Genomic DNA, 13,341 nt, shown 5'->3' on the forward strand with positions numbered 1-13,341 from the left:
TTATATTGAAAATTTGTGAAAAAAGGTTTTGGGAGTAAGGTTAAAGGATAATTGCATGGTTGATAAAGAAGAAGAGTGTAAGCTTGGTATGAGGTGTCATACATGCCAATGTTGATGGGATTGAAGATACTGTAACTAAAAGTTGTTTGTTGTTGTTATTGTTTCTAACGGAGCTAATTCTGAAAGTCTGCAAGTTGAATCTTGAGGCTTTTCATTTTTTTCTCTCATTCTATGAAAGCATGGGTAAATCCAATGTTGGTTTTAGCCATGTATCTAAGTTCTTGATCTAGAGTTATTATTCTTGATTGGATTTCAAGAATAATATTATGAAGATTAACAAGGCTTTGGTCAAAGTGATGATTGACTTGGTCCAACTTGTTTTCTATTATGGTCAAGTATGCATTTTGTTGGAGAGAATTTTTAGTTTGCCAATTCAAAACTGCTTTTGTACGATAAATATTTTTTTGGTTTCCATATTCATCTCTGTCAGTGAGGTTTGAAATTTTTGGAATGTATTTGTATTGATCTTTGTGGAATTCTTAGAAATGAGGAAAATCTGAGTTATAAGACTGTCCTGGGTATCTTGGTTGTATCATGCACATCTATGGTAGAGGTTAGTTTGAATTTGGTTTTTGAGAAGCTTGGATTTTGCAAGGTTTGGGAAATGGTTCTAGTTTTTTTATCTTTTTAGGATAGATGACATAATAGTCAAACTTTTTTTAGGGTTATCCAAGGAGATCAACTTCAGGGTCTCCTCTTTCATATCTTTCTATCAGCTTTTGCTGGGAATACTTTTTCTTTTGCTTTTTCGGATGATCATCATCATCATCATTAAGGAAGCTTCTATATGCATCTTTTTAACATCCTTTGCATCTATAATCAATGTCTTAATAACAATGTCCTTGTGGAGATCTATATACATAAATAGGTTTTCCATTTGTTTGAAAATGTGTAACTGGAACATTTTGCTCAGCTTGGCATCTTTGTATCATGAACTGTGTCAAAAAGACAATTGAGGGAGGAACATCTTTTCCTTTGCTGTGATCAAACTCAATTGTCACGGTACTATCTTGATTTGTCTTGTAAGTAGGATCAAAATGTTGAATGGGTTCATCTTTCTTCCAAATCTTTTGGTAACTTGTTGTCTACGACTTTGGGAATAGAGTGGCAAGTTCTTCATTGGATATCTATTTTAGAATGTGAACATGTCTAGAATTCTTATCTGCTACTTCCATCTTTACAAATACAGCATCACCAGAGTGAGGTAGAAGCAAGATTATGGCATTTGAATTCTATATGCCATCTTGTAGTGAAGGGTTGCCTAGAATCATCCATTCCTTCAAATTCCTTGACTCATTTTAGTTCTCAAAAGAAATATTTTGTTTCATATGGTACCTTTGTCACCTTTATTACATTGCTGTAGGTTTTGACTGCTACAGGAAGATTCTATCATTATGAATAGTTAGGATGAGTTAGCCTAGAAATTAATATAAGCCAATGAGATTTTTTTTTTTTTTTATGATTTTAAGAAACTAGATTTGAATATATGACTTAGCAAAATAATAAATATATAAAATATAACTAAATCGAATGATAGCAATGTTACTCATGTATTTACATTATTAACTTTTAACAGATTAATTAAGATATGCTGACGAGATTTTTTATTATGATTTTAAGAACTAAAACCTCTATGTGGGAGGTCTTCAGTTTTCAGATTATGGGTGGAATGAGATTTATGATATAGTAATAATAAAAGGTGTGTACAACTGGAATTATTACATGACGATAATGGAGGAAAGATGTTCAGCAAAATTGGACATGCATCGCCTCTCACTTTAACATGTCAGAAACAAGTCAGTATAAAAAGCTTAGAGATAAAATAATTCAGGTGAAACCTGACTCAGATAGATCTTTTAACAATCAGAAGATTTAAAAAAAAAAAAAAAGAGCAGAAGTTTTTATTTGAATGGAAAGTTGAAGTAAAGCAATTATATGAGGACCCAATGATGGATGCAGGTTCTTAATTCAACAGATTTGCTTTAAATGTCAAGCACATGTAGAGTGGCGGCCATCACTCCAGCATGGACAATCTGCAAAAATTCTCCCTTGTCAATTTCTCTTTACCAGCAGCACCCTCTTATTTGTCTCAGCATTTATTGCATGGATTATATATTTATTAGTATTACAATTCCCTTACGTAACATTTTTTCGGGTCTACGACTATGGAGAAGAAAATGAAAGGAAAAACAAGATTAAAATTTTTCATCTAACTTTTTTTTTTTTTGTCAGCTATCAAATATGTGTATGTGTGTGTGTTTTTTTTTATCAGTTATTACATTTTTTTATCAGCTGTTTTAATTAACAAAGTTAATGGTATGCATATATCACTGTCTTTAAAACGTTTTTATTAGAGTAAAAATGTGGAATTTTTTTATTTTAAATTGAATTATATTAAATATTATATCTTTAATTAAAATTTGACCTAAACATTAAATTTTTAATTGAGTATTTAATTTTTTATTATTAGAAGGATGATAAAAAGTCCCAAATTATAGTGACTGGAATAATCCGAACAAAACACAATTTTTGTCCTTAAAATGTTGCATTATTTACTAACACAAACATTTTTCTGGTCACTTTTCAAAATCCGGACCATTTAATACAACTCTTATTATTATGACCATTATTATTTTTGGGTGCTTATAATTGCACCAACATTTTTTCTCTTTACATCTATTCTATTTTTCTAAATTATCTTTAGATAAAATTATTTAATTCTTCCTATTTATCTCAATTTTAAAGTTTTTGAATATATATATATATATATATATCTGATAAATTTTATAATTTATCGATATGATATTAGATTTTCCTATTTAATAAATTATATTTAGAGTTTAAGAAAAAAATTAATTGAAAAAAATTTTTCATATCCTGAAAAATCTTTTTATATTATAAAAAAAAAGTATGGTTTATTTCAAATAATTATAAATTTATTTACAAATTGATAGACAAAACTATGCATATTAATCTTTAAAAATTTTTTATTTAAACGATATAAGACAAAACTTTAAAATTTTTTGAAAATACAAAGTTGGTAACTTCTAAAAGTTTTGAAATTTGTAAATATGAAAGTTTAAAAATGAGAAGGGACTTGAGAAAGAGTAATTAAATAATTTTATTTAGGAATTATTTAAAAATAAATAAATAAGAGAAGGAGTTGTAAGTATTAAAATTAAAATTTTAAATTTATTAAATATTATTTTTTAAAATGATGAATCAATTGAATTAAACTTCAAGATAATAATAATTATTATTATTTTTTCTTTTAGTTACAACATTGAGTTGACGTTAAGTTTCAGCGATTTGCAAAAGCAATACTACTTAAAGGAGAAATAGCAAAAATCACAATAAAAAATAACCTAAAGTAGTTTGGTGGGCATTCTATGCTTGACCAGGTTAGGTTTGCCACATTATTACCACATGCCCCATTTGTGAATTTAAGGTGCGGATGGACCCTGCTGCTTGCTCAGAAGCTCATTCCCCACTTAGGACAGTCCCAAGCTGTACTGGTTATGGGCCTCCAATGGAGGTCCATGGCTTTGGCATCCAGTGAGGAATGACTGACAGATTAATGGTTTCAAGATATGCAATGCAACTTGACTCATTTCTCAATTCCTTTAGAAGAATCAAGAACCATGAGAGCTGACAACTGTAGTGCAGAGATGGATAAAACATCTAAATAGTTTTATTCAATTAAATCGAATTGTATGGTTTCTACAATGAACTTTATTGTTACAAGTTTCCTCTGAGTTCTTGAATGTCATCATATATGTTTTCCAAAATGTTTCATTAAATTGAAAATCTTATAAAATAGTTTGTGAATTATCTCAATTACATCCTTGCTGATAAAAAATAGAGGTCCAAGGCCATGCTCGATCTTAAAATTTCTTCACATGAACCAAGGCTCCACCCATGGATCCTGATTCGAGCATTGCCTCTAGAACTGCTACATCCCTGGCACCTTCCAGAAAAGAGCTGCGAGGTTCAGCTTCATAGCCACTTTCCTTCTGCAGCAAAGAAAAAAAGGATCAGGGGCATCTTAGAAGTGGCGTTTAGAAAGGCTTTTGAAGAGTTACAACCGCAGACAAGCTAGCATTGCTCATAAATATTCATACATTTATTCAGCCAGAGATGACTACCAAAAGAAATCAGGAGAGTCAAATATGTTGTCTAATTATATACAAAAGTAAAAGAAAAACATCACTTAAGCATTTGGCTCAAAGATAGGTGTATCTATCCTTTCTCAAAGACTGTTCAAATCTCCCCTTCCCCGAATCAAAAAAAAGAAGTGCCACTGAAATTTTCAGTGTACTTCAGGGAATTAAAGAGAATCGCAAAAACATTTAAAGAAATGTGACAGTCCCCATTAAACAGCAGTCAAAGATGAATCAACTCATACTTCGTCCAATGCCAGGACAGGCCTTGCTCAAAGACTGTTCAAATCTCACATTCCCCAAATCAAAAAATAAAGTGCCAATGAAATTATCAGAATAGTTCAGGGAATTAAAGAGAATCACAAAAACATATAAAGAAATGTGAGAGTCAGCATTAAACTGCTGTCAAGTTAAATTAACTCATATGTTCATCCAATGCCAGGACAGGAAAAGCTTACTTTGATGACAATAATGAATCTTTAAATCAATAAACACTACAGCCTAGTAAGACAACCAAATGAGCCTTTCCATGCGACACTGATGCTAAACATCCCTTGATAGCAACGGAAATACCAGTATGCAAGTGGAGAAATGAATGATGTAACAGGCAAAACATACATGAATATAAACTCATATATTACCTTGAGGCTTGCTTGCAAAATGTCATGGATAAAAGCTTTTAATTCTTCGTTTACTCCACTGAATGGGTAGAAAGTGCTTTTGCATTGCCCATCTGCACTATATAGTGCAACCTGAGATAACATAATAAAATATCACAAGACGGGTGTCATTTCTCACAAATTGATCAAGGAATTTCAAAAGAAGTTTTAGAAGTAAAAAGGAACCATATATCTTAGGAAAAGTTAAGAAGTTTCAACATCTAATGAATCAGCATTGCAGAAATAAAAATTTAGTTTCCAATTTACCACATAACCATGCTTTCCGTCTTTTTTTCCACGCTCAACTTGTAGTGTTCCTTTCGAGCCAACAACTCGCCAAATTATCTAAAATAACTTAAAACAATGAGCACCATGTAACAAATGTATGCATTAATCGTTAGGAAAGTATCCTTCACCACATACCTTAGGTGAACTAGCAGATACAACCATAACAAAAACTCCAGAGCATCCATTCTCCAGCTTACTGAGGCAAGTAAATTTGATTCCAAAGCCATGAGCCTTTCATTTCTAAGATAATATTCTAGATAAAAACTCAACTACTTTAATCCATAAGGAACTTACAAATTAGAAGAAATGATGTCTGGAGGAGGTAAAGTTGTATCGATATGAGAGGTTATAGCCGACACTGAGGCCACTTCAGAACCAACCATCTGCTTGCAGGAACAGGAAACTCATACCTCAATTTATCGATGACTAAAAAAAAATGAACCATTTCATAGAATAATAATATCCAAGCTTAACTTAACATTTCCTTATATTCTTTTTCTTATTATTTGCATTGGGCAGAAGAGTGGGCTAAGGGAGCAAGGTTGGGGAATTGTAAAAGTTGATGCATTGGTTTCTTCTGATGTGTTTTCTTAAGTGTTCATGCTCTTGATTGCATGGCTGATTGGAAATTCATTTTTGCATCTTAATGTTGTCTACCCCACCACCAAAAACAGTGGTTAGAAAATGTAATTTGAATAACAAAATTAATCTATAGGGCCATATAGAAACCTGATCATAAGGTTTTATCAACCTGATTTGTGCAAAGCATAACGCTTGCAATTTTCACAGAAAAATAACAGCTATAGCTTTATATGCAGAGGAATAATCCTTATGAGAAGCACAGTATCTTTTCTCCTCTTTCCTTTAGAGGGCAAGTGTTAAATAGGCACTAAGATAATGGAACAGAGACATACCATCCTCAAAGCAGCAATGAAATGCACTCCCATATCCAAAATAAAACCTCCCTGCCGAAAAGAAAGATTTGCTTGTCAAGGTAACAGGAAAAAATCAGAAGAAACTTAACATCTACATCATATAACTGTATTTTCTATACTGTTACAAGAGGAATAGCAAGGAATTGTGTTTAAGTGCCTTTATTTGATTCTGCATGTTTTATAGTTAATAGAAAGTATTTGCTCATTGGATGAAGTAGTAGACATGTTTTACTTGCACCCTTCTATGTTCTGGTTTATATGGGTATCAAAGCATGGTACGAGACTTTGACTTGGCTTTTTTCCTTGGTGAAATTGAAGACTCTGTCTGGTCATGGCTGGTCCTTGCTCTTTTGTTTCAGCTAATGTTAATAGTTCTAGTTCTCTGTTTTTAATTTATATTGGATTTTCTGCTTTGAAGCATTGGTCTCAAACAGCATTCATGTCATTTGGGAAATCATTTTTAAATTTTGATCTCACTGTAAGGGTCCATGCGATCTGTTAGTTGGCAATCTAGCCTGTTTCCTATTTCTTGAAGGATCCCTTTAAGATGAACTATTTTGAATGTTATTTGGACTTATTATAGCCTTTCTATGCAAGAAGAAGAATGCATGTCTCTACCCCAAATAATTAGGGAAATTGGGACAAAATGTTGGAATTGAGCAACTTAAGGGTGGGCTTGTTATGTGCAAAGCAGCTGGTTATTGGCCCACTCTTTATGCAACAAGGAGATATAGATGAATTTTGTGATGCTAAAGGGACAATTGATGTTGAAGAACTAATGATATTGATGAAGTTCAAAAAGACAAAAAAAGAGGAATCACCCATTAACTAGAGGTTCCAATATTGTTGTTGTAAACAGACATTATAAACTATAAAAAGGAGTTGTGGTTAGCTTGGCTAAGGTGTGTGATGGTATGAAGAGTTGATAAGAGGTAGAGTGTGGTAGTGTAGGGTAGAGGTAGAGTGAAGATGAGAAAAATGAGAGAATGAAGAAGATAGAATTTAAGAGAAAAATTAGTGTTTGTGAGTGTATTGGAAAGTGGCGTGAGTGAATAGTAAAGTGAGAAATTATTGTGTGAGGTTGTGCTTATTGTAAATTGGTATATCCACCAATGGTATTTGTTAATTGTTCATGCTAATAAAATTGTGATATCAAAGTTACTGTAGCATCCCTAGATGCAAGTACAGTAGCAAAATACTACAATTCGTACCAAGAGTAGAAATTCTACACATACGTGAAAAACATAGAAGAAATAGTGGATGTGAGAAAGTGTCTGGCATCTATATTCTACTTGGCATCATATATTCTCAGTTTAACAAGGAATGATTTATTAATTTCTAATTAACTGAAGTATATGTATAGCTATGGGTTGAAAATAGTTACCATCAATCTAATAGAAGGTATACTTGGACAGAACAACTTGTGCATTAGAAAAAGAAACTTACACCATCAGATATCATTGTGAAAGAAATACCTCAAAATTTCTCCTCCAAGAGCTAGAGAAATAAGGGTTTGAACTGTTCATCGACCCTTCAATAATAACTTGGACATTCATCATATCCCCAATGTCAGCCATTAGTTTCTTGCTCTGCGGAAAATAAATCAATAAGAAATTTGGATGGCAGTATAGATAGAACAAAACGAGGAATATGCAAAATCGTACCTCTACAAAGGCAGGTTCAAATCTATAGTTTTCCGCTACAGACCAAATTGGTTGACCAGGTTTGGTACAAATAGAATTGTAACTAGCAAGTGCAGTTTCTATCTTAGGCGTGCCTACAAAATAAAATCATCCCACTTGCTAATGAAATGAGATATATATATATATATATATTTTTTTTTTGGGGGGGGGGGGGGGGGGTTTGGGGGTGGGGCATGTTGTGTGGAAGAGTTTGAGAGAGAAATTATTTTAAAAGCTCAAAGCAGCACACAATCTATACAAAAAGGAATCATGAAGTGATTTATCAATAACGTTTTGTAGATACCAAAAATTGGCAATTTTGATTTGGGGTTGCTTATTCCTTGTTATGAAAATAAGAAAGGAAACAAGACTGACGGAAGTCTTCACATTCAAGAAAAAAAAAAAGTTTTAGGTTTTGAACTGACAGAAAATAGTACATATAGACAAAAGCAACGGATTAACTTCAAAGTGTTTGTTCGAATGGGAGATGACTTTAGAAGACTGCCGAATATAATCTAAAGGCAATGGCAATAACTTCTTTCCAACATCATACAGGGATGATATATTGTTACCAAAAAGGAATCTTTATTATGATTAAGATGAAGCAGGAAATTAAATCAGTGCTTTTACTCAAATAAGACTCAATAATCAAGATTGATTTTTCTATGATTTGGTAGACTGTTTCAGCTTCAAACTGACCAAGATTTATTCTGTATTCACTAACTGCCTAGCCATTTATTGAAATGGGATAACTTATGACTAAGCTGACTATCTTCAATAAGCATGCAGTAATATTTAGAATCAATTACTCTTCACTATGGCTTTCTAAAAGCTGATTTTTTTCACCCAGTTTTTCTAGATTTCCTTACAAGCAAAAGTAACCAAAAATGGAAAACAAGAGCAAAGAATAAGTTTTGATATGTGCATGTCTACTTGATGTTTCTGAGTTAAAAAAAATTATCACAAATTCAAAATAATTACTTCAAATACTAATGACAGGTCACTGTGGAATCTTGAAAATTTTGTTCTTGAGTACCAAAGAGCAAAAAAATTATTTCTGGAAGCAAAATATGTTTGCCTCTCTGGAAAAGTGAAGTTCGCAAATGGCACAACCTTAAACAAATCTTTGCTTTTCTTTCTTTATTTTTGCTGTCTGAGGAGATGGCAGAAAGTAGACATTATTGTCAGAACACACTAAATTTGTACTACAACAAACTGCAAGTTGTGGAGAACTGAACGGTAAGATTTACTTTAATTCTTATCCTTATTTCCAACTTCTAGCATTTTGTGCATTCTCTCTTTTGTTAATGCTTCTTTAGTTCATGTTCTGGTTAGAATTGTAATAAGTAAAAATTTAGAGAACAAAAGAAACAAACACCATGTTCTAAAATTAGAAACCATATAACCAATTTCAACTGAAATAGTATGGAACTTACTAGCTGCCGCAGGTTTCTCTAGGGATCCACGAGTTAGCCAAGCAATACACATAGCACATCCAAAACAAAAAGGAAACTTAGTACATTGCACAATAGAACACCAAGACTAATATTCTAATTATGTAGTCTAATGAATGATTATTCTAGCTATGTACTACAACAAGTCTAAGATGCATTATCTGTCTTTCATTCATTTCATTCAAGAAAAAAGAAAAGGAAACTTAGTATATTGCACAATAGAACGCCAAGACTAATATTCTAATTATATAGTTTAATGTATAATTATTCTAGCTATGTACTACAACAGGTCTAAGATGCATCATCCGTCTTTCATTCCTTTCATTCAAGAAAAAAGAAAAGGAAACTCAGTACATTGCACAATAGAACACCAAGACTAATATTCTAATTATATAGTCTAATGTATTATTATTCTAGCTATGTACTACAACAGATCTAAGATGCATCATCTGCCTTTCACTCCTTTCATTCAAGAAAAAAGAAAAGGGGGTGAAATTTTGTTGGATTTTTTTTAAGGAAAAAGTAGGAGAAGGTTGAATTTACACAGATTCAATACAAAATAAGTCTATACTATAAAAAGCCTATGAACCTCACTAAAGGAATAATGAAAATAACTTGCTTTCCCTTATGGTTAGAACATACAACATATCTCACCTTGAATGACATGCTTCCCTGCTTTTAGCAACTTCAGTGAGATATCTACCTGCATGGTTTGTTTCATATGTAAGCAACAACAATTCAGTAATGCTTATAATGTTAATGCCTTCACTTCACTCTTGAATGATAAATTGGGCAATGGTTTGGTGAAGGAAAGTAAGCAGGACATCCAAAGGGTATTTGCTAAAATTATTTGCCGTTAGGATTTGTATTCAAATCTAAATAGCATCATCCCTATTAATTTTTCAAGTCATTTACATCTGCATAGTGTTTCTGAAAACATAAACTGCACATGAAAAATTCTTTTAGAAAGAGATAGACATATTGCAAGAGTTAGGTTATTGACTAAAAGATTAGATAAAAATGAGGAGGAAGGTAAAATACCAAACAATGATAATACCCATAAATGATGATTAGCAATTATGAAAATAAAAGATTAGGTAATCAGTTATATTTTTATGATGTGAATGAATTTGTTGTCTATCAAAGTAATAGTTTCTCTGCAAGATTGTTCAAAAGCAAAAATTAAAAAAGTAGCAAAATCAACAGTTAGATAAAGCCTTAAACCTTGCAGTATAAACTTAGATATGGCCATTCAAATTGCTGGTTATAGAAAAAAGGCAGCAACAGCCCAATAACTACATGGCGTAAGCATTCACCTAATAATGAATATATATTTTTTAGTTATTGTACAGATCCTACGCTATTTCAAACTATTTTACCTTGAAATGTTCTCAAATGCATAAAGGCCAATGCTAATGAGTTCCCTGAAGGCACATATTAACGCAATACCTATAGAAATATTTTCACATTCAGCATAGTAATTGATCATAAAAGTGGTGATTTTCCCTACATTTCATTAAGATATTGTCACATTCACCTCAACGTGCATGTTAGACCCATATCCAAATTCTATCATAAAAGACGGCCGATCTTTTATTTTTTTTCCTTGATGATTAGTCAGATGACCCATATTACAATTTATATAAACATAAAGAAAGTTTAGTGATACAGTAATAGTGAGGTGAATTAAAGAACCTGAGCTTGGCCAGCCAAAACGACAGCAACCCCAAGAAGATAAGCGTCTTGAATGATGTCGTTTAGACCTTGGTCTCCCCATTTACATTCAACTCCAGGGAAATGCTGCTTCGCTATCTCAACAGCTACTTTCGAAGATTCCTTCTCGTTATTAAAGATGAAACCATTACCAATTTTTTAATAAACAGTCAGAAATATTAAAAAAAAAAAAAAACGTTAGTTTTGAATCGAAAGGAAGGGAAAAAGAAACCTCTGTACGACTCCAGATGTATTTGAGGGAGAGGAGATGGGCGATCTCGGCGAGTCTGGGGATGTATTGGCTTTTTACGAATAGTCCAGCTCCCAGAACTGCGATTTGTGGAGGGGCTGCCATATTTTAAGGTTTTTTTGTTTTTTTTTTTTTTTTGGTTGCAAAAGTTAGAGCGATGATATATAGATAGATCTTTCACAGGCTTTGCTATCAGAGGTTTAAGTTGTGGAAGGGGACAGCAATGTGGGAACAAAAAAATGTGTTTCTTAACTGAGAGAGAAAGAAAGAGAGATTGTTTTCTAACTCTTTTGCTTCGAGGGTTTTTTTTCTTTTTTTTTTTTTTTTTTTTTTCTGTTGGGAAATATGGAAAGGTGCTTCTAAATACACCCCCAAACAAATTTTTTGAATGTTGTGTAAAAAGAATGTGTAAAGAAAAATATTTGGGATGTAAATAGAACTTTTCGACCTATAACTGTAATAGATGGTAATCTCCATTGAAATGTTTATTTTACCCTTCTAATTTTTTACTAATTAGTTGACACTTGTCCAAAAAGGCAATAATGCTCCTCTTATATTAAAGTAGCTTGTTACCCGTGCATAATTTTTTTTTATTTTATTTAAATTTAAATAAAAATAAAAATTAATATTATTGAATTATTTACATGTTCAAAATATATGTAAAATATAAATAATATAATTAAAATATTAAATCATAATAAAAAATAAAAATTTTAGTTAAAAAATTAATAAATTTTAAAATATACAATAAATAATATTGAAGAAAACAAAATCCAAAAGATATGATAAATAATATTATTAAATATACTAACAAAATATTAAAATAAAAATTAAAAGTCTTATCACTTCATATGAACTTTATTTAATTTACATCATCTTCAGCTTCTTTTATCATTTTTATAAAATTGTAGATTTATATAATTTTAAGACAAATTTATTTATTTAAGAAAAATAATAATTTTAAATGTTTAAATAATATACGTGATAACTTATTAATATGTACATATTTTTTTGTAAAAGTTTTAGTAATATTATAATTTTTAGCATTTATATAGCTTTTCAAATATTTGTGCCTTCCAATTATTTTAAAGTTGACGTCTTATACAATTTTTTTCCGCATCCATTGAATCTGTCGTCCACTACAAAAATCAAAACAAAAGAAAAGTTCAACTTGATAAAACTTTAAAATTTTAAAAAGAATAACATTTTTACAAAAAATAGTAAAGGAAATTTTATTCAATAACAAAAATTTGAAGAATAAAACATTTGCAAAGAAACAAAAAGTTCCACAACTTTTTTTATAGAAAAAAATGAAATAAATCAAATTGATATACAACTCTATTATATCAATTAATCAAAGCATTATTTTTATTTTATATGAATAGGAAATATTGAATAAATAATCAATTAAAAGATAAAATTTATTACCTGATTAAGTGAAGAATCTACGAAAAAATAAAAAATCTATAGACAATACCAATAAAAATATAAGAATATATGTGTATTTGTAGTTTTGTATACTGTAATATATGGCCAAAAAAATTCAAAATTAAACTAAGAGAGTTTACCTAAACCAAATAGAAAAGAAAAAATAAATCAACCTTAAATGGAAGACCCTAAATGGAAGAGTAATAAATGAGTAATACTAAAGTCTATGAGAAGATGAAATATTGTTTGGAAAACAAATTGAATGGGAAGTTGGTAAAGAATTAAGCTATATAATTTTATTTAATCCATAAATATATTTAAATAATAACTTTTTTCTATTTAATTATCTTATATTTAAATTGATTTTTCATTTAAATCTTAATAAACTTTAATCCATAAATATATTTAAATAATAATTTTGTTTATAGATAATATCTAATCAGATAATAATATTTAAATTTTGGTGTTTTATACTTTTATCCTCCAAAAAAAAATATCTAATAAGATAATTATTTGATAACTTTAGGTTCAAAAAATTCCATCAAAGTGACCAACATAGCTTATTAGAGTTTAAAAGTTATCTAACACAGATTTTCTTTTTACTGTTATTTAGTTGTGCACTATTATTTTATCTGCAAAAATAAATGAAACAAATTTATTGAGTTTACTTTCTTATATTTTTTAAAATCACAATAAAACAAGATATTAGCTT

General features: G+C 30.5%; 1 protein-coding gene across 2 annotated transcripts; it reads right to left on the bottom strand.

The window, feature by feature from the left end:
- Positions 1 to 3,729: 3,729 nt before the first annotated feature.
- On the bottom strand, positions 3,730 to 11,574 carry LOC111285187 (NAD(P)-binding Rossmann-fold superfamily protein). 2 transcript variants are annotated; one of them, XM_022874483.2, is made up of 12 exons: positions 11,184 to 11,574; positions 10,934 to 11,074; positions 9,893 to 9,941; positions 9,221 to 9,238; positions 7,767 to 7,879; positions 7,578 to 7,691; positions 6,082 to 6,132; positions 5,462 to 5,550; positions 5,303 to 5,363; positions 5,147 to 5,224; positions 4,862 to 4,972; positions 3,730 to 4,073 (listed from the first exon to the last, which is right to left on the bottom strand). In XM_022874483.2, the coding sequence occupies exons 1-12, from the start codon at positions 11,304 to 11,306 to the stop codon at positions 3,945 to 3,947; spliced, it is 1,077 nt and encodes a 358-aa protein (XP_022730218.2). In that variant the 5' UTR covers positions 11,307 to 11,574; the 3' UTR covers positions 3,730 to 3,944. The 2 variants fall into 2 exon arrangements, with proteins under 2 accessions (XP_022730218.2, XP_022730219.2); XM_022874484.2 differs by lacking the exon at positions 9,221 to 9,238 and having other exon boundaries at positions 11,184 to 11,445.
- Positions 11,575 to 13,341: the final 1,767 nt, after the last annotated feature.

The sequence above is a fragment of the Durio zibethinus genome, chromosome 6 (assembly GCF_047325235.1).
Source record: "Durio zibethinus cultivar Kanyao isolate XHJ-2024 chromosome 6, ASM4732523v1, whole genome shotgun sequence".
Taxonomy (NCBI): Eukaryota; Viridiplantae; Streptophyta; class Magnoliopsida; order Malvales; family Malvaceae; genus Durio; species Durio zibethinus.